Source organism: Alligator mississippiensis, chromosome 1 (assembly GCF_030867095.1).
Source record: "Alligator mississippiensis isolate rAllMis1 chromosome 1, rAllMis1, whole genome shotgun sequence".
In the NCBI taxonomy this organism is placed as follows: Eukaryota; Metazoa; Chordata; order Crocodylia; family Alligatoridae; genus Alligator; species Alligator mississippiensis.
Window position 1 is genome coordinate 420566481 of NC_081824.1, and position 20080 is coordinate 420586560.

A 20080-nucleotide genomic window follows, 5' to 3' on the forward strand; every position below is an offset into this window, starting at 1 on the left:
GCAATGATGCATAAACCATAAATTGATGATAATGATGATGACAAACGGTTATAAAAAATAAAAAAATCAAATGAATCTTCTGCAGCAAAGTATGGGTTAAACTAGTTCCAAGATAACATCCTAGTGGTCAGAGAGCATTTGCACAGGAAATCAGAGCCCCAGTCAATTACCACCTCTTCCAGAAAGGGTTCAAACTCACTTTTTCTACTTTTCAGGGACAGTACCCTAACCACCAGGTTATTATCCAGGCTTATTGGAAAAGCACTCTCCACTCCTTTTAAATCATGACAGAAAAGAAGTAGAACATTCATCAATCCAGAGACAGAAAGCAAGCACAACTCTAGCAAGGGAACTCATATGGGAAGGAGGTTTCTATCTCCTTTTCTTAGGCCTGTCACCATATATTTAATACACAGAAACAGTAATCAAGCTTTGACAAGGGTCTGTTCTATCTAGTGGTTAGACCCTTTCCTGGGAGGTAGGAAATATAGATTTGAACCCTGGTATTCCTAAGGAAGTGCTCTTGGTTGTCATAGAGATGGTGGACACTGCCTCTCTTGTTCTTTAAGTCTTCAGCATTTCCTTTTGGCTCACTCTTGTTGCCTCCCAGCTCAGTCTGTGGATCCTATTCTCAGGCAACTGTCTCTCTCCACACAGTGTACAGGGAGCCTGGGCTCCACTCTGCTGATCAGGCATCTTAAAATTAGGCGCTCAGGGTCTATGCTTTTAGGTACTTAACTACTTTACTAGATTTAGCTCATTGCTTATGTGCATTTTAGTGGAAATAGAACATTCTCATCAAGTCCAACATACAGTAATCGTTCCAATGCTTCAACACAATCAGACCATGTGGATGCATTTCTATTTCTTATTACTCTTCATTCAAAAATTTCCATCCCTTTGAACAGCAACTGCAAAGCTACCAGCCTGAGAATAAACATTACATTATTAAAGTCTGCATTTGCACCCTGCTTTGCCTAAAAAGTTAGCTACTTATATCTAGATTTAGAATATGGGCATTTTCAGAGGAATTGGCTAATTTTCAGGGGTATTCAGCCTTTAAGTCACTCTATGAAATCATAGAATGAAACGAGAGCAGAGTATGCTGTGCTTCTCTGAACATTAGGCCGTTTATTTACATGGCTAAATATGGAGTTAGGCACCTAACTTTAGGCATTCAAGAGTACAATTATTATAGACAGAACTGGTAGCACACCTATTATGAATGCCCAACACTTCCCATTAAGATTGTTTTCAGTTTCATATACCATTGCCAAACTTCAAGTCTATGAGCTGAATTTTTCCATGCAAGGTATCTGCTTCAGGCTAAGTTTATATCTGGGAAAAAATAGTCAAAATTATTCATTTTTTTAGGGAAAATCCATTATTTTGCCCATAGTAAAAATGTTGATTTCCTCCCCCATCCTTTTTTTTTGGAGAAACTCTTGTGCTACCCATAATTGGTAGCAGGAACTTGTAATTTGATGAGGTGGTGTTCTCCTTAGTGTCAAGGATGTATCAAAGATAGCCAAGCCAGAAGCTTTTGAATAAGCACATGCTTGAAACTTGCTGGAGTTTTACAACTAGGGACTCGAAAGAGTTTACCTGTTTTGAGCATGCCTCTCCCCTCCCCACTGCCAACTCAGTGCTGCAGGTGATTTTCTCTAACATTTCAGCTGTATGGTTCCGCAGATTGTGCTACCAGCTCTGCCTGCTTTACTCCTTTATAAAAGAAACATATGCATCTTTACATCAGGATGAAGTGTAAGAATTGTGTAGAAGGCATGATAAGGCTGGTACATGTACACCAGTAAAGTAGTCAAAGGGTCCAGTCCTGAAATAATGTTTGTTGTCTTTTCAAGGTGTCCACCTCTATTATGTTGGCGGGGAGGTTTATGCAGAATGCGTGAGCGACAGTAGCATTTTTGTACAGAGCCGCAACTGTAACTATCAGCATGGATTCCACCCAGCTACTGTGTGCAAGATCCCCAGTGGCTGCAGCCTCAAGATTTTCAACAACCAGCTCTTTGCTCAGTTGCTTGCCCAGTCAGTCAACCATGGCTTTGAGGTGGTGTATGAGCTGACCAAGATGTGCACTATCCGGATGAGCTTTGTTAAAGTAAGGATACAATTTCTTCTGTTGCATTTCTGGAAAAACAAGAAGGGAAAAGGCCTCTTAATTTGTTAACTCTGCCAGTTTTCCAAATGAGTATTTTGCAGCCATTAGCCTGAAAATGAAGTCTTAATATTAAATTCAGTCTAAGGGCCTTGTTACACAGTAATTTTGGGTAGCTCCTGGAGCTCGTAACACCTGGATTGTCTGCACATTAACACCTAAAACTAATTTTAAGGACTTGTTAGGCATTCAAAGTTATGCCACACCACTTCAGGGTTCTCTCTGATTTGTGATCTCCAGCTCATATTACACTAAGTTGTATCCACTCTAGCCTGTATGTTAGTGTAAACACCCCATCTGCTTCTCCTCCCCCACTGGCCTGGATTGGGCCCACCATACCCTTCCCCCCCCAGCACCCCAGATCTTTGCTTGCTGCTCCCCACCCCCCATCCTCTTACTTGTGGTTGCCTGTGCTGGCTGTCCTGGGAGAACAGGCAGGGAAGGGTTAACCTGCCTGACTGCACCTCCCCCACCACACTGCTGCCACTGCTACTCCCTGGGCTGGGTTTGGCCTGGAGTGAAGAGCAGCAGCCCAGCAGCAGGTGTGGCAGGGGTCAGGCAGGCAGGTTAACCCTTCTCTGCCTGCTCCCCTGGGACAGACAGTGCAGTCAGCCACAAGTAAGTGTGGGGTGGGGGAGTACAGGGGGAACCTCAAAGGGCAATGGAGGAGCTTGGGGGCAGGGGAGAAGCCCAGAATGGGAGGTGGCGGCAGGGGGGATTCTTACCATTCAGTCTTCCAGGCCCCTGGTGGCCTGAAGTGTGACTGCTCAAAACTTGAGCTAGCAATAACGCTGATCAACACTTGTGTGTCTTACGGTGTAATGTGTAACAAGGCTCTAATATTACTACAAATTGAAAGTGGTGGTCCCTGATCTGAGGTGTCTGGCGTCCTCAACTCTCATTGAAATTGTTAAGTATAGAAGGTGGTGAGCTCTCTGTCCACAAGAAATGAAGAGGCTCTCTTCTGAACAATTCATCCAGACTGCCAACATCCAATAGATAAGTCAGCAGCTCCTGATAACTGATCATTACCTACTGACTTGAGATTGTTGACTACTAAAATGAATACTATGACTAGCTAGGTTTGAGGCTGACTGCTATCCTGCATGATTCTGCTAGATCTGATTGTCTTCCAACTTCTCAGTACTCTTCTCCTAGCAATAGGATACTGGATACCCAAAGTCAGACTCCACAACCCATAATGAGGCACTTAAGCAAAAGTGGGCCATTTTGTTTTCTAAGTCAGTAAGTGCCAAAATTCTCTCAGAGATGTAATTGCTTAGGACCTCTGAGAAATTTTATTTAGATGCCTAAATAAGGGGTTTGAGTTCTAGAGTTCAGGCTTCCAGGAGTCTAAGTGAAAACTGACAAAAATTCATATAAGGGACAGAACACAGAACCGTCAAGAGCTGCTAGCAACTGACCTTCCCACTGTACAATTTACAGTGTCTGTTTGTAACCTTTTCCATTGACTTTACTAGCTGAGAGGAGTAGGGTGCTTATGGGCATTAAAATAAACCTTCCCCATTAGCTCTAGATCATCTGACTAGATGTGGATGAAAGCTAATCAGAGAGGACTGGCAATTTTTCTCTCTGCTGCTCTAACTTTAAGAGACTCCCCTGGTCCACTGGGCACATCTACACAAGATACTTTACTACACAGTAGAGCTAATTACTGCATAGTAAGCATCACTGTTTACACATGCTGACCCATACTGCATGGTAATTTCCTCTACTTGGCAGTTAATTTGCTACCTGCAAATGCAAGTAAAAAATTATGTGCTGAGTAATTACGGTACAGTACAGCATGTGTAGATGGTTGGCCAGAGCAAATTTGCTCCCGGTCAGCCAGGCAGTAGAGGGCAAGAGATTGCTCTCTGACCCCAGGAGCTGTTTGCTGCTGGGGTGGGCTCCAGCACAAAAGCCTAGGCAGGGACAATGTCCCCCTGCCCTGGCAGCAGGGAGATCCCAGCCCCTGCTCCATGATCGTAGAGTGGGGGCTTGGAGCAGGGGCTGGGAGCTCCGTGATTGTGGAGCAGGGGCTGGGAACAGGCTGGAAGCTTGTTCTCAGCCCCAACTCTGCAATTACAGAGCAGGGGCTGGGATTTTACTGCCTGGGGAGAGTTCCCCGCCCAGGCTGGAGCTGGCTGGGATCTGCCCCTGACCATAAAAGTTCTTGGCCAGCTCCAGGTTGCACAGGGAAGTCTGCACATGCAGCCTGGAGGTGGCTGGGAACTGTCTGATTTCAGGTAGTCCCCAGCCAGCTCCAGACTGCACATGCAGACTTCCCCATGTAGCCCAGGGCTAGCTGGGGATTCTCCCAGTCAGGGATAGGTCCCAGTCCTGTGCCCCAGTCAGGCGACTGAAGTGCAGGGCTTGGAAAGAGCTGCATAGGAGGGGCAGGGGCAGGTCCAGCCCCTGCCTCAGTTGGGCAGCTAGCACCAAGCCCTTGGATGGGCGAGGAATTCCTCATTGGAATCCCTGCCCAGCTAGGGGTTTGCTGGTAGCTGCCCCACCAGTGGATTGGAGCAGGGGACTGGGATCTCCCCCTCCCATGCAGCTCTGTCCAAGCCCCATGCCTCAATCATCCAATTGGGTGGGGAGCTTCCTACTGCCAGGGCAGGGAGACATTGTCCCCACCCAGGCTCCACCGAACTGGAGCCTGCTCCAGCAGCATGCAGCTTCCAGGGGCAGGGAACAATCTCCCAGCCACCACCAGGATACAGCTGTGTCCTGGCCACATGCTCCCTGCCAGCCCCTGGACTAGCACCCAGGGGGAGCCTAGAGCTCCCCCTGGATGCTGCAGAGGGCTGGTGTAGGGTCAGAGGGGTCAGGAGCAGACTTCAGCCAGGAGCAGCAAATTTTTTCCCCAATCCCCACATGTGTAGAAGACTCCCTGGATGGGTTTACTCTAGAGTTATTTACTCTAGAGCGGGGGTGGGCAAAATGCGGCCTGCCAGGCCATTCTATCCGGTCCGCGGGGCCCCTACAAAATTTAGAAAATTATATTTATATGTCCCTGGCTGCCTATCACGTGGCCCTCGATGGCTTGCCAAAACTCAGTAAGGGGTCCTCCTCCCAAATAATTGCCTACCCCTGCTCTAGAGTAAACCCACCCTGCAGCACTTGCACATGTAGATGCACCCACTGGATACACAGCTCCTTGCAGACTTATATCAGAAAATATTCTGTACAAATGACTGAAACAAGCTGACTCTATTTATTCCAAAGGGAGTGAGGTTTTTATGGCCAAGAATCAGGCATAAAAAGCCTAAATGTTCCCACATCACAGCTTTGAATCTTGACAGGCCCAATATAAACACCTTGGCCACATCTACACATATGCTTTATTGCAGAACAGATTAATTAACTGCGGAGTAAAGTTTCACCATCTACATGTGTGACAGTATTAGGCCATAGTAAACTAATTAACACTGCTGTAAGATAGCACTGTACCCAAAAGTACTGTGTTATGGTGGAATAATTAATTGTGATTAAACACATGGTTAGACACTGACTGCGTGCATAAATTGTGCCCAGTCAGCCCAGACAGCAGGGGGCCTGACTCCTGCCTACTGCCTAGCCACATGGCTCTGCACTTTCAGCATTCTCATGCTCCTGCTAGCCCTGATGCCACCAACCAGAGCCTGGAGCCACATGCTGTCTATGAAGAGTGGGGCAGGAGTAGCCCTGGCATAAACTGCTTTGCCCTGCTTCAAACTGCTGCCATCCGGGGCACATGTGTAGCGCATGTGTAGCGCATGTGTAGCTCTGGCTCAAACTGCTCCAGAGTTTTTTGCTTCAAATTAATTGCACATGTAAACACACACACTGAGTTGCAAGGAACTCACTATGTTAATCATTCCCACAAGACCTTGAGAAGCAAAGCCACGTCTGCTCTTTGTGGACATTAAAAATCTCACATGACTTTTCCCAAGAGTCCATGCCAAAGTCTCCCAACCAATGCCCTGCACTGCTGTGCTTTGATCTAGTTGAGGAAGGAATTAACGTCTTGTTCAATGCAAACAATAGTAGAAAACACAGTGTTCCTTTTAATGGAAGACATGAATGGACATGTTGTTTCTAAAGGAAGTGTAGCTAGTTATACAGCACCCGCATTATCCCAGTAACTCAGTGGCCCTCTTTGATGTCTTATCTTTAGTTGAAGACAGAATGACCAGGAAAGCTGTTGTGTTGACATCTGAACCAAACTGCTACTATGTTATCTTCTTGCTTTGTTGAAACAATTGCAAACTCAGTCACAATTTTAGTTCTCTATCTCCAGTGTGAGAGGGCTTCTTTGCCAATCTTTTCAAATCGATAAACCTCAATACTTTTTTTTGTAACTGATCATTGACAAGTTGCCCTGCAAGTCTCATTGGGTCATTTTTGCCTACAGTAGGGAAAACCTTTGCCTGTCTTCCACAGGGGTAGAGGACTTAGCAGAGGATGAAAGGAACCTCTCTGCCCCTGTTCTAGGGTGGATCCCAACCTCTGGTGCCCTGAAATAATCACTAATTATAGCAGCCGCTTTTCATCCACCAGTCCTATAATGCTTACCACAGTGTGTAAACAGTATTGTTGTGCTGATGGCAACAGAGCGCAATTTAGTGACATGCCCAAGATCCCAAAGCACATCAGGGTCTTTGAGCAGAAACAGAACCCGGATTTTCTGATCTCCTGTTCAATTGCAGGGCTAGGGAGACACACATAGGACAGGATGACAATCAGAGGACTGCATTAGGGAACACAGTAGTTAAGCACAGTGCACCTACTCTGTGTGCGTTACATGCCAAAAGGGTGTAATGGAGATGCCATCAGAGCGGTGCTGGGAGAGTGCCTAAAGCTCCCTGTCTTGGGCGTGCTTATTGGCCATACTCTTATGGGTGCTTCATAGCTTGCAGGAGCTATATAGCTGGCTGATCTGGAAGCTTAGCCACGCCCCTGGCTCCCTTCATGCAGGCTGCTATTGTCAGCAGGTGCAGGGAGGGACTGCTGCTTTACACCTTTGTGCAGCACCAGTAAGGAGCCTTGTTGTGTTCCTTGTCTGCAGATTCCTGTACTGGAATATTGGCCTGAGGGCCCTGCATAGATTACTGGTAGCCCCAACACAGCTGGATGACATGGAATAAAAAGGACAGAATGTTCCCCTAATGCTGAGTCTATTGCCTTTCTAATCACTACAGAGAGCTCCTCCTTAACAAGAATCAAGGACTTGTCTGCTGCCCCAGAAGGGCTGATTTAATAGCAGCAGCAGAGAGTGGGTAACTTTGATAAGGAGACAGCCAGAGTCACCGATACTTGTCCATTCAGCCTCTGTGGGCTCCAGTCTACAGCACCTACAACCATGTCAGCTCAAAACAACTGGTGGGAACCTGAACCTGTCTTGGAGCTACCAGCAGAGGGCAATGTGTAGCCGCTGAATGAGGCCTGACAATTAACTGCATTGTTAGTGACCCTTCCATGCACCAGGTTAATTGGGCCCACAGGTGACATTTACAACCTTGGATTCTTTCCCCTCAGATTGTCAGTGCTGTCAATAAAACAAGAAGCTCCAACACTTGTGGCATGTCCCTACTGTTTGTGCATCTCTTGATTTTACAGGTATACAACATATGACTAGTACAGAGGTATAAAATATACCATTATTACAAATGCCAAAGCCTTAGAAAAAAAATTGCAACTCATAAAGAGCAGTGTCTTCATGACAACTTTTCAGAACATTAAACATAAGCTGTCTGGCACTAATGTACATATCTGAGGTTGGTCAAACTTCTTTAGAAGTCAGACTGATTACAAGGCAGCCCACTGTCTTATACCTCTGCCTGTAAAAACTACCCACTATTACAAGAAAATCTCTTTGGCAATGGCTAATTTATTAGCTTGCCTGATCAGAAAGAACAGAGGTAAGACGTCAGCTTCTCTGCTCAGAAACCTACTAACTAAGGAACTAATCTGTCAGCTGTACTGTTCTGAGAAGTACCTTACTTGGTGCTCGGCCTCATGGACAACTGAGTGCTGCTCCTGGCCCTGATAATGCCTAGAAGGATGGTTGAAACCTTCAAGCCATTTAACATCTATGAAATCAGGAGCTCACTTGCAGAGTCAGATGTAATATAACCCACTCAGGATGATGGAGTTGAGTGTACTGTGATTGGGCTGAGTTAAGGGTAGCACTAACTGTCTTGAATTTCGTGGTGAATATTGTGGTTTATTTCAGTTAGTTACACAATAATGGTACATTTCTGCACCCTTTGAAACATAGGTGCCAAGTGTCCTGGTTGGTACAATAGTACTGTGCATTACCAACTTCTGTCAGTCTCAGCCAGAATACTGGACAGTTGACAGAATGGCCGTGTGCTAAAAGGGTCCACTTCGAAGAGCTGGTAGGGGGCCTAAGATTTCTAGTAGTGGTGTACCAATAGAGATTTTTAGGGCCGATACCAATAACTGATTTTTAACAAGCCATATTGGTCAACTACTGATATGTGGCCCAGCAGCTTGGAGAGCAGTGTCTGGCTGGTAAGTCTGTTGTGGGGAAAAGGGTGGGGAGGAGGGAAGGAGCATGGGGGGAGCAGATTGAGGTCCCTGCAGTGAGGGAGGGAGTGGGGCTGGGGCAGGGGCAGTGGCAGGCGCTTGGGGCTGGGTGCAGGACTGAGTCACAGCTCACCTAGGGGGCATGGAGAGGGGGTGGGTCCCACCATTGCATGCACCCTAGGAGAGTATGGGGGCTGTGTGCCCCCTGGATCTGTGCATGGGGTGAGGGCAGGCTGCCTCTGTGGCCTGGGGCCAGGGCTGGTGTCAGGCTCTTCCCAATGCGGGGGTTGGGCCAGGGCTGTGCTAGGAGTGGGCAGCAGCGCTGGAAGCAGGGGCTACATCGAATTTTGGGATGGCTGTAGTTCCCCTCCCTGCGCCACCGCTACCTGCCCTGGCCCAAGCCCTCCACTAAAAAGAGCTCTGCACAGCCCTGGTTCCACCTCACAGTGGGCAGCCCTCCCTCACCACGCGCACAGATCCGGGGGCACCCCCCCCCATGCCCTCTCAGGGTACGTGCAGTGATGGAAACCCCCCCCCCCCCCCTACGCCCCTCGGATGAGCTGCTTGCGGCTTTGTCCTGCACCCCACCTCAGCTGAGCAGTGCCTGCCCCTGCCCCTCCCTCACCACAGGTGCTTCAATCTGGACCCCCCGCATATCCCTTCCCTCCCCCGCCTCTTCCCCCACAACAGACTTACCAGCCGGATGCTGCTGTCCATGCTGCCGGGCTGCGCTACTGGCCGCCTGCATGCTGTGCTGCAGCTGTGTGCATGCATGAGGCATTTATAGGTGACATTATCAGCCACATCAGCCAAAAAAAGCTGATTGCTGATAATGTCAATTTTCCTTATATTGGTGCTGATACAATATGGGACTGATGTATCGGTGCACCTCTGATTTCAAGTGTGTCTCCTCTCCCCACTCAGCCGTGCCTCTGCTTTCTGATGCAGTCTCGGAAAACGGAGTAGTGGTGCATGTGTACCATCACTCTCCTTTCAGGGTGAATGTGCAGGGGTGGAGGAGACAGAAGGGAATGGAAAATATATAATGCAATGAAACAGTGATGCAAAGCAGAAGGTGAAGGGAGGGGGAATGTAACAACATGGGGAAGCCCAAAGTATTCCCCTCCCTAGCAGAGAGGCAAAGAGTAGAGAAAGCCTCTGACCTCACAGAAAAGCAGAGGAGCCAGAAGCACCATATCCTTATGTGCTGGAAAAAGATGCAGAGATTACTTTGAAGTTCCCAGAATAAAAAGCCACTAAGTCTTCCCACTAGAGGGGTTATTTCCTTTGGAGAAATGGGGGTTGTTTGAGGTGGGAAAGGCCATAGGAAAGAGCATAAATGTATTGAATTTAAATCAAAGAAGGCCCTTGGAGCCTCGTAGGATTCACGTGTTTGAGTCATGGGACTGTTAGTCATGTCACTAATATTCTTAAATTCCCCAGGACGCACAGACAGCTACAGCCTGTAGCCCAGAGAGATCCAAGATCTCCAGCTTCTTTCAAAAATTGTTCCTAAAAAAATTTATTAAATGCTGGCCACTTGGTTAAAGTCAGGGGCCCTTTCGCAGTGACTGCAGTCAGGGGTGGGGAGGGATCAATCCTTCAGTGCTAGAACTGATATTTCAAAAAAGACTCACATGTGATCCTTTGATATGTTTTTAGGGCTGGGGAGCAGAATATCATCGCCAGGATGTTACAAGCACTCCCTGCTGGATTGAGATCCATCTGCATGGACCATTGCAATGGCTGGATAAGGTGCTAACACAGATGGGCTCACCTCATAACCCTATCTCCTCAGTCTCTTAAGAGTCATCTCTCGAGTTACCTTTAGGATGGATGCTATTGCAGGCAGTGGCTTATAGAATTTCCAGTTTGCAATGAAGAGAAGTTTCTATACCTAGATGTAAATATATATATACACACACACACACACACACACTTAAGTCTACCACCCCTATTTTTTTCATGAGATGTTTTGTGGTTTCTAGTTGTATGATGTCAGTATGACATGGTTAGAACTTCAGCCTTAGCATGTCAGTTCTTTAGTACAAAATAAGCCAAATCCCTGCAAAGTGTCATACATTTCCTGGTGAGCCTCTTGACGATCCACACAAATCACTGAGGGGTGAGAATTCTTTTAAAATGGATAAAACACCTGACTTTAGCTGTTCATAGCAGGTGAAATTCACCCCTGTGCACAGGACCAAAACCAGATTTCTGCACTGCTTAAGTCCATTGTAACTGCAGTTCCAAAGGCTTAAGGGGGACCTTAAAATGGTACCCAAAATGGTACCCAGGACTCATGCACATGGATGTTTCATCCAGTGAATTAAAGAATAAACACCAATCCAGTCTGTCTCCCTAGACAGCAGCTGATTTGTCTCCATCGCCCTTTGATTTCAGTGGGAGTTGATGTTTTCAGTTGATGCATTCAGCACTGGAGCCCTATCATAGTATTCTAAACTAATCCAAGTATTCTGATGCTGGTGACACAGTAGCATATGGTACTGATGCACTGAGAAACAAAAAACAACTCATTTAAAAAAGAAAATCAGAATCTATGCATATATATTTAAAAAGGAGCTAGCTTCCAGTACTTTTTACAAAATAAATAAGTGCATATCCGGCATGTAAACTGAATCCTATCCATTATACAGGATTGATGTATTTTTGTTTTTAAGTTAGAACTATCTGTAGTAAGAGTACTGTGCTGGTATCAATGGTACAACTTAAAAGGACTTGAACTGTGATTCAGAGAAGGGAAATGAAATATAAATTGAAGAATTGCATAACTAGCTTACCATTCACCTTGGGAGTGTAGGTACATAGCAAAATTGGGACCAGTAAACATTATTCAACTAGTGCTCAGAAGGAGTACTTTAAAAGTGCTCTGCAGCCATGCACCTCTGTAAGGGCACAGCTACAGAGCACTTTCAGGGGGGCGATAGCATGACAAAATGTCACTTCTGTCAGCACCCTAGCTTCCTAAACCAGGGAGTATGGATTTGAGGTCCCATCTGGGGTGAAATGGTACTTTCTTGCTGATACATTTGCAACCAAAGCCCTACTTTGAAGTTATGGAATTTCAGCTGATAAGAGGAAGACCCCTAGGAGGGGTGTTATTCTCTAGAATGTATTACTTAGATTAGAAGACCTCTAGTAGAGTTTAGACAAATATTTGTCAGGGATGGATTAGATGGAATTGATCTTACCTGTAGCCCACACTTCTAAGAATGAAGCACTGGGCAAGCTCTTTTTATAAGCTTCCTGTCCACATGCTGTCTATGCAGATGGGACAAACCAAAGCCAACATTCAGATATATATATATATGGAACTACCCTAGGGTGATTAACTTTTTCTAATGAACAAGTAAGACAGCATCACATTTTCATTATTCTCCACAGCATACTTAAAGGACTGTGGATATATGTGTATGTTTGGCTATAAGAACTGCAAGCTACCTTGAACCGTACTGCTTAATGGGACAAAAGAGCAATAACTTCATAGCTCCTGGTATTTATTCTGACAGAACGGAAACTTTTAAACAGATCACTATCCCTGTCTTGTGACACAGTATCTAGAGTTAAGCACTTCAATGTCTAATTATAAAAAAGAGAAGATTTCTGAAGCCTTTGGGTACCTTACATATAAAAGCCAAACACAACAACCATTAAACTGTGTGTACACCTTCTAAAAGTGCAGTACCTATTACAAAGTGATAATTATGGATGTACCAGAAAAAAATGTCAGTAAACCAGCAGGGTGACTTCCTCTGAATATAGCTTCAACAGTTTCCAACGTTGTTAGTGCACAGAATGATAAACAATCATTAAATCATAACAAGGTTGGCAAGTTTTATGGGAGATGTGTATAGGGGAAGTTATTCCCATATATTCTGATCCTTATTCTGTTACCACTTAGCATCAGCAATGTCATCAGATAGGAAAGGCTTTACAGTTTTACACAGCAATGAAATCAGGAAATATTGTTACACCAAAACTCTAAACTGCTATTTACTGGGCGCGTCTACATGTGTGCCTGACTGTGCAATCGTTAGTGCACGGTCCTGGCACAGCACAGGTCGTTTCCGATGCTACTGCACAGTAGCTCTTTGTTACTGTGCTGTAGTGGCAGCATCATGGTTCATGCCCGCCGATGCAACCTCGCCGTAGCAATGAGCTACATTGCTGTAGCTCATCGCTATGGCAGTGTAGGGATTCATGTATGCACCCACTGTTCTTCAGGCTTGAGGGAATTTGGTTTGAAAAGACATTTTCCTCAGTTCTCTAATCTTCCTCCATGCATACTATTCCCTGTGTCATCAACGTCACTTTACCAGGGCAGTTGAGATGTGGCTTTTAACATGCTTATTGCTCAGATTCTATTCCAGTTTTTCTGTGTTTTTCTGATGGCACTTGTCTCTGTCTTCCTGGCAGTTGAGAACTGAGGTTGCCAAGCCCATCTTCCCAGGATCTAGGTAGTTTCTTACACTCTGTATCAGGACTCTTTCATTCCTTGCAAGTAGCATTTTTTAATACTAGATCTTTTTGCACCCTCCAGATAAGGAGACAGGCATTTTGACTTCTTCCTACCCTTCTCCATGCTTGCATAAGTAAACAGCAGGGACTGCTTATGAATGTCCTCAGCTGCTTCCTCTTTTACTCAGAGATCAAACATGTCTCTTCCAATGTATGCTTGGTCTTGGTCAGCTCCAGTGCCCAGTCTTCTGATGATGGTACAACAGAAAGACAACAGGGCTGCCCAGTCCTTTTCTAAAGCATGTCCTGTTCTGTAGGGGTTTTGTGTGGAACGTCTATTAAGCAAGGCCAAAAGTCCTACTGACCCTAACAGCCCGAAAGGAAGACATTGGCTCAGATGCACCATTTTATGTAGCCAGTGGCACACAAATGAGCCATGCGACTCTCAGCCATCTTTGACTTCCAAACCTGAATGGCCAAGTCCTCACTTACAGCTGGGTTAACATTTGCTGTGAGTCTAGATCAGTGACCCTCAACCTTTTAAAGACTCAAGGTATCCATGTTAGACTTAAGGCACCCCTTGAAAAATGCCCGCTCTTCAGGTGTGTACAAGTGTTACATTTCTATTGGGAGAATCCTGCAGTTCTCACAGTAGAAGCCCTAACAGTTTGGTAGAGTTTCTGCTGGGATAACAAACACATGTACACTTACCCTTTATACTTGTTTTTTTTACTACAGAAACATACTATAGAAATTCTTCTGTTGCAGAGAGCTCAAAAAGACCACAACAGATCAAGCATACAGAGGATGATAGGCCCTTCCTCCCAAATGCTTACAATGTAAAAAGTAGCAACAGGTGGCTGAGGGAAACAAACAAATCATAGGCTCATCAGTGCTTAAATAGGATGACAGGTATGAAAGATGAATAAACCATTTAGAATAATGCCTCTGCTGCAGGTCTTATTACTATGTGACTCAGCCTCATTTAAGGATTTACAGGTTTTACATAATTTAGGACAAGATAATTCTGTATCTCACTGTATTGTATATCCATTTTAAAAGGTGGCATTTTCTGCTCAAAGCTATCAGCCAGTATTCAATTTAGTGCCTTTAAATGTATTCATAAATACTCCAGCTTTCGAGATGGCCTGCCCAAGAGATTTAAAAGCCACTTATGAGGCTACTACTTAGTGAAGACAGATTTTTCTGATGCTTTTTAAGCCTCTCCATCAAACTATGCTTAAAGGTTGCCATAGAGAAGTAGCACCATGTATTAGAAGAGAGTTATGAGAGTTTTATTAGCCTGTAGCATAAAGAACATTCATCATGGTGCTCAGACCACTTATTTTCCTATTAAGACATCTGGGTAAGAAGATTGTTATAGTTTTATGATTGTTTAATTGCTACCAGTACATCAGCACTGCCAGTATTAATATGTCATCTCCATTCAGAGCTTATTGTGGCAAACCTGGCTGACACCATGAGACCACTTCAGTTGTCTCTTTCCTCCCAGCTGCAAGGCTAAAGTTCCATTGTATAACTTCCTTTGATTCTTAATATCCCTTAGCCCAGTCTCATGTCACATTAGAGGAGCATCTATAGTACATCATGTATGTTTGTTGAGGAAGCTAAGACGTTTCATTTTAAATAGAAAGGGAAGGGAGGGCTGCTATAAAAGGGGAGATCTCCATGTTCACAAGTTGCTATGTGTCCCCTTCTGTGCCTGGATCACATAAGATATGTGTCTGCAACAGACAGGGGATTAACAGCCGACTACCCACTGTCATCAATGAGATTTTTCACCATATTCCCCAGCTGTAAGGATTTGTGCATTTAGCTCTGCAGTTTCACTCCCCTGGTGATGATTAAAATGACAGCTGATACATTATCAGAGACATCTCTTTCTTTTAATATGAGGTAGTTTGTTTTCTACAGCATTTGGCACTAGAGCATAAACACCACATTAGCATCAGTGGGCTGCCACTACTTCTGGATGGCAAGGGAGGTATTTGCGATTGTACCTTTGTCTACTGTGACCCTGCTCATCCTGGTTTACAGCAGTCACCTTCTGTTTCTAAAGCTATGATCATCAGGAAGCACCACTATTTACAGCCTGGAGGGATGGAGAACCCCTTGGATTTATAGTGACGACAATGTGGGCACATCTTCATGTGCACTTTAATGTGTATTATCCTGTTTTTAATGCTTGTTAAAAGGTCACAAAAACTGTGGTCTTTAGCTAATGTGCATTAAAATAGGCTAATGTGCCTTTTTCTAGTACCTCACAATGGAAGTTTACCTGTAGTGCATTAATGAACATGTAGACATGCTCAGTGTTTGTTTCTTGGCTGAAACCTGGCCATATTTACTGAACTTTGAGTAGCTCTTATGAGTATAAGTCATGCTCTTGACTCATGATTAGGTAGCAGTGGCCTTCAGGAATGCTTACGTGTTGCATCTTTTTGTCCTACTTATTTCTGTCTCCCATTATCCATCCTGGTAAAAGCAGAAGTAGAATAAAAATTGTGGAGTCCTAGGGTAAATTCATAATAGAGCTGTCATTATAGTGTCATTTTCAAAGTTGAGAAATGTATACTGTTGCCATTGCCTGGGAGTCCATCCAAGATAACATCTCCCATGTCCTCTGGGCAGGGGAGGTTCTGAGACAGACTTCACTTCAAGTAGACCATTCTGGGAGGTGATGTGAGGGACATGACAGGGGTCCATGGAGAGCCACAGCTTTCTCAAATTCATAGTTGGCTTCTGTGGCCAGAAGTCTGCTAAGAGGTACAGAGAGTAGAGCTGTAGTCGAGGAACAGAGGCATTTCAAGGACAACTCCAGGGGCACCAAGGGTGGCATACATGCTGGGCAGGATTCTTCATGTATTCTGGCCAATCTGGCTGACCACTACAAAATCATGACCTATAGCCTGTACTGGAGCAAACCCCTTGCTTTTTGGGAGTTGTGTCAGGCAGCGTACAGCCCAATTCCTTCCTTATGGGGTATCATGGGACATCCCTGCACTGCCTTTAATCTAGTAAATTGGCAAAATTAGCAAGGGCTTCTCTAGACCAGCAGGTTCAATCTCTGGCCCACAAGCCAGATCTGGCCTGTGAAGTTGTCACCTGGTGCATGGGGTTCCCCATAAGTGTGAAAATACGGCAGCAGGAGAGCAGCAGCAGTGTTAATTTCCACTCCCCTGCTGCCAAATTTCCTCACCTGTGGGGAGCCCGACAGACTGGATATTGAGGCTTTGTATTCCAGACCATGCCGGTCCTGGGCCAGTGCACAGGGTTGCTTCAAGGCTGGATCCAACATGTGCAGGGCAGGGCCGGTGTGCAGGATCACACTTGCAGACTGACCTCATGCAGGATCCAGTCCATGAATCAACTCTGTGGCACTCATCCAGCTCTGGGGACATAAGGCTGGACACCACTGCTCTAGAGGGTTCACATTCATAGCAAGAAATAAAAATGTTAACATGAACATATGTCCTCCCCAGCCTGAGCTTCAAAAAGCATCATAGCTAGGAATCTACTCAGTTTGTAATTTCACAATTTTCACAGAAACCGTGAAAAGCAGTTTCTATGAGCACTGTGAAAACTAGTGATTGTGCATGGAATCACCAAAAAAAACTTCCTAAAAATAAAATGCTGGTCCCCAGTGGAAGCCAGGAGCCGTTGCAGCCCAGCCATGCAGCCACCAAGGGTTGGGGGGAAAGCCACAGGCACAAAGAAGAATAGTAAAGATGGTGACCGCCCCTCCTCCCTCTACTGCTGATTGGCCAAGAGGGTTGCCTTTTGTGTGGCTCTGCCCCTCTCCACCAATCAGCGGTGAGGGGCGAGGACACATGAAGGTAGGTCATCTCCGCCAATCAGTGGTGAGGGGCAGGACCACATAAAAGGCAGCCATCTCCATGGTTTTAATCATTTTTGCCTCCCTGCTGGCCAGCAGCAAGCAGAAGAGCCACCGGGGCCCAGTGGCCAGTCAGCGGTGGGAAGGCAAAAACAGTGCCATGTTTAAAACCATGGTTTTCACTTCCCTGCCAATCAGGAGTGAGCCACAAACAGGGCTGCCCCCACCAATCAGCAGCAGGGAGGGCACGTGAGGGAATCTGCATGATTAAAGGATCTGCAGCGCAGTCCACTTCTGCCATGAATTTGGTAGGGTCCTAATTATTATACTTGAGGTACCCCTCAGAAAATGGTAGCTCTTAGTTTTCACTTTCTGACTACAGAAAAATAATAGAGCAGTTTGCTGTTGTAAAGGACTTGGACCACAATAGGTCAAAATGTCTTTAACACTATGAATTTCCTTTTGAAATCTCTGGGTTTATCCTGTGAATCATGTTTGCACACCAACAGTGCTAACTTTGTGGCCCCCTCCAATACCCTTGAAAGGATCTCCAGGCACCCCAGGGTGCTGTGGGCCCTCTGGTTGAGAATCACTGTCCTAGCCCTTCCCTCTGAGTCCCACTATAAGGAGAAAAGCCTGAGTAGCAATAACTCCCTGTTCACTAGGGATCAGCTCAGCCCCAGCACCACTGATAGAGACGTACTGTTTCCTCCCTCGCCTTGCTTCTGAACAGAATAAAATACAACTTTTATTTTAGAACTAATCATCTATGTAAGTAAGGTCCAGTTCTTTCTCCAGTGGTTGGTTGTGTGTTTTTTTTTTAATCACACTGTCTCCCTTGGAATCATTGTGCTTCCATTGTAGCCAAACTGAATACTTGTAGCTAATTGTGAACAGTTTTCTGATGAGCAGTCTTAGTTTTCAGTCTGCTGCTGTTTTATATTCTGAGTTAGTCCTGAAACAATGAGACATAAGAATAGCACAAGAAAAATAAACCCATCAGTTAAATAGCTTTACATATTCAACTCGCATAACTTGAAACTCATAGAAGTTTTATTGAGCCTGACCCTTGCAAAGAAATTATCGTGTTATTGATATCAAGATGTTTCGATGTTAGAGTGTGTGGTAGAATCTCATCAAGACACATTGCAAATTAGCAAGCAAGGGAACAAACATAATGAAGAGCAAGGATAAAACATCACTCAACAAAGCTCTTTCTTTGTTTCTCTTAGCAATTGTTCAGTTTTAATTACTTACAAGATTTTCTAAAGACCATGGAAGTACACCGTGCTATATTATAAGGATAACTCAAGGATAGCCATTCAAGACCTCATAACAGCACCATCTCCACCATTTAAATTGGGCCAAAGTTGGGGAAGACATATATCGTGTGGGTTGTAAAGCATGCATATGAATGAAGGCCTGATCTTGCAAAGATTTAGGTTCCTCAGAGGCCCAGGTGCAGATTGCAAAGGTTCGAATTCTGTTTGTTTGTTCACCTATAAGCTACCATGTCCCTTGTTCCAGCTGAGGGGAAAAACAGGTACCAAATGGAATAGATATAAAAGTGTACAATAGTAAAATACACCATTGCTTTCCATGTCAACTTCTGTGTTTTCTTCCACCATCACAGCCTGGTACAGCCAAGGCTAAATTGCTGCTTCATCCAGGAAAAAGGATTAAGTGTTGTTCTTAGGCAGACACTATTGGCATTTCATAGTGCCACGTGTACTCTTGCCTCTTGAGACTAAAACATCTTAGACACCCTCTTATGAGTCTGAGAGCCCAGAGCAGCTCTACATCCTCCAACCAGCAACACAGAGCACTACAACATGTCAATTCGGGCTTGCCATCTCATCAGGAAACATGTTAAGCTTGTATGCAGTCAAGTAGACATTTTCCAAAGTATTTGTCTTGTTGGGCCTGCTGAGGCTCCCTGAGTATTTAGTCTCACATTTGAATAATACACTTTTTAATGAACTCTATCAAACTCTTACTTTCTTTGGCTGGAATTATCCTACTGTAAAAGCGATTCATGTCTTGTGCTTACCACTAATAAAGTCACTTACCAATTGAGAGCATTTTGTTTGGTTGGGGTTTTTATTACTTTATTTCCTCCTTTCCTATATGGAAGAGATCACAAATTAAACCTTCTTGAAAAAGCTAGGGCTGACTCATTCTTGCAGGCACACACCCCTTTTCCCAGAAAATACTCACCTAAGTAGTTCTTATACAAGTGGGAATTGATGGTTTTACCCAGGAAGCAAAGGGTTATAGGATCCAATACTGTTCCAGTCAGAAGGGATACCATTAAATGAAGTATCCTGAGAAGCTGTGTAATGCAAGTATAGAACAAGAGCAGGCTATCCCAATATAAAGGAAAAAATAGGAAGTATATAGCAAGAAACTTGGACCCTTTTTGACAGTTGTACCACAAATCAGCCCCTGCACAATCCTTATGTGCCCCTCTGATCCCCTTCCTCTGCCTGATATGTTGCTTTGCTTTCTACTCTCTTCCCTGTGCTCCCTACCTAATTTGCTGCCCTACCCTATCCGCCACTGTACTGTCTCTCCCCTTCCTGATTTGCCATGTGCCACAAAGAGAGGCTGCCTGTGCCACTTGCAGCACATGTGCTGCAGGCTGGCCACCCTTGGGCTAAACAACAAGACCTTCAGTGACTTAAAACTTAAAAAAGAATCTTACAAAATGTGGAAACTTTACCAGGTTACTAAGGATGAGTCTAAGAGAACAAGCATGCAGGACAAAAATGAGAAGGCCAGACCCCAAATAGAGATAGAATCATAGAAGTAGGGTTGGAAGGGACCTTGTAGATCTTCAAGTCCGACCCCCTGCCTGGGCAGGAGGGAAACTGGGCTCAAATAACCCCAACCAGGTAGGCATCAAGCTGCTTCTTAAAGACCCCCAGAGTAGGAGCCAGCACCACTTCCCTTGGAAGTTGGTTCCAGATCCTAGCCGCCCTGACTGTGAAGTAGTTCTTACGGATGTCTAATCTGAACCTACTCTCCAACAA

The 20080-nt window shown here is 45.0% G+C and overlaps 1 protein-coding gene across 4 annotated transcripts in view; it reads left to right on the top strand.

Moving 5' to 3' along the window:
- Positions 1-19129, top strand: part of SMAD9 (SMAD family member 9) — a 67821-nt gene extending 48692 nt beyond the window's left edge. For 3 of the 4 annotated variants that reach the window (XM_019498296.2, XM_059715158.1, XM_014603413.3), the window contains exons 6-7: positions 1863-2119; positions 10376-19129. In XM_019498296.2, the coding sequence (XP_019353841.1) occupies positions 1863-2119; positions 10376-10519 (401 nt within the window). In that variant the 3' untranslated portion in view covers positions 10520-19129. Of the gene's footprint in view, positions 1-1862; positions 2120-7362; positions 8709-10375 lie in introns of those variants that run through there. The other variant, XM_059715210.1, reaches the window with a different exon arrangement.
- Positions 19130-20080: the final 951 nt, after the last annotated feature.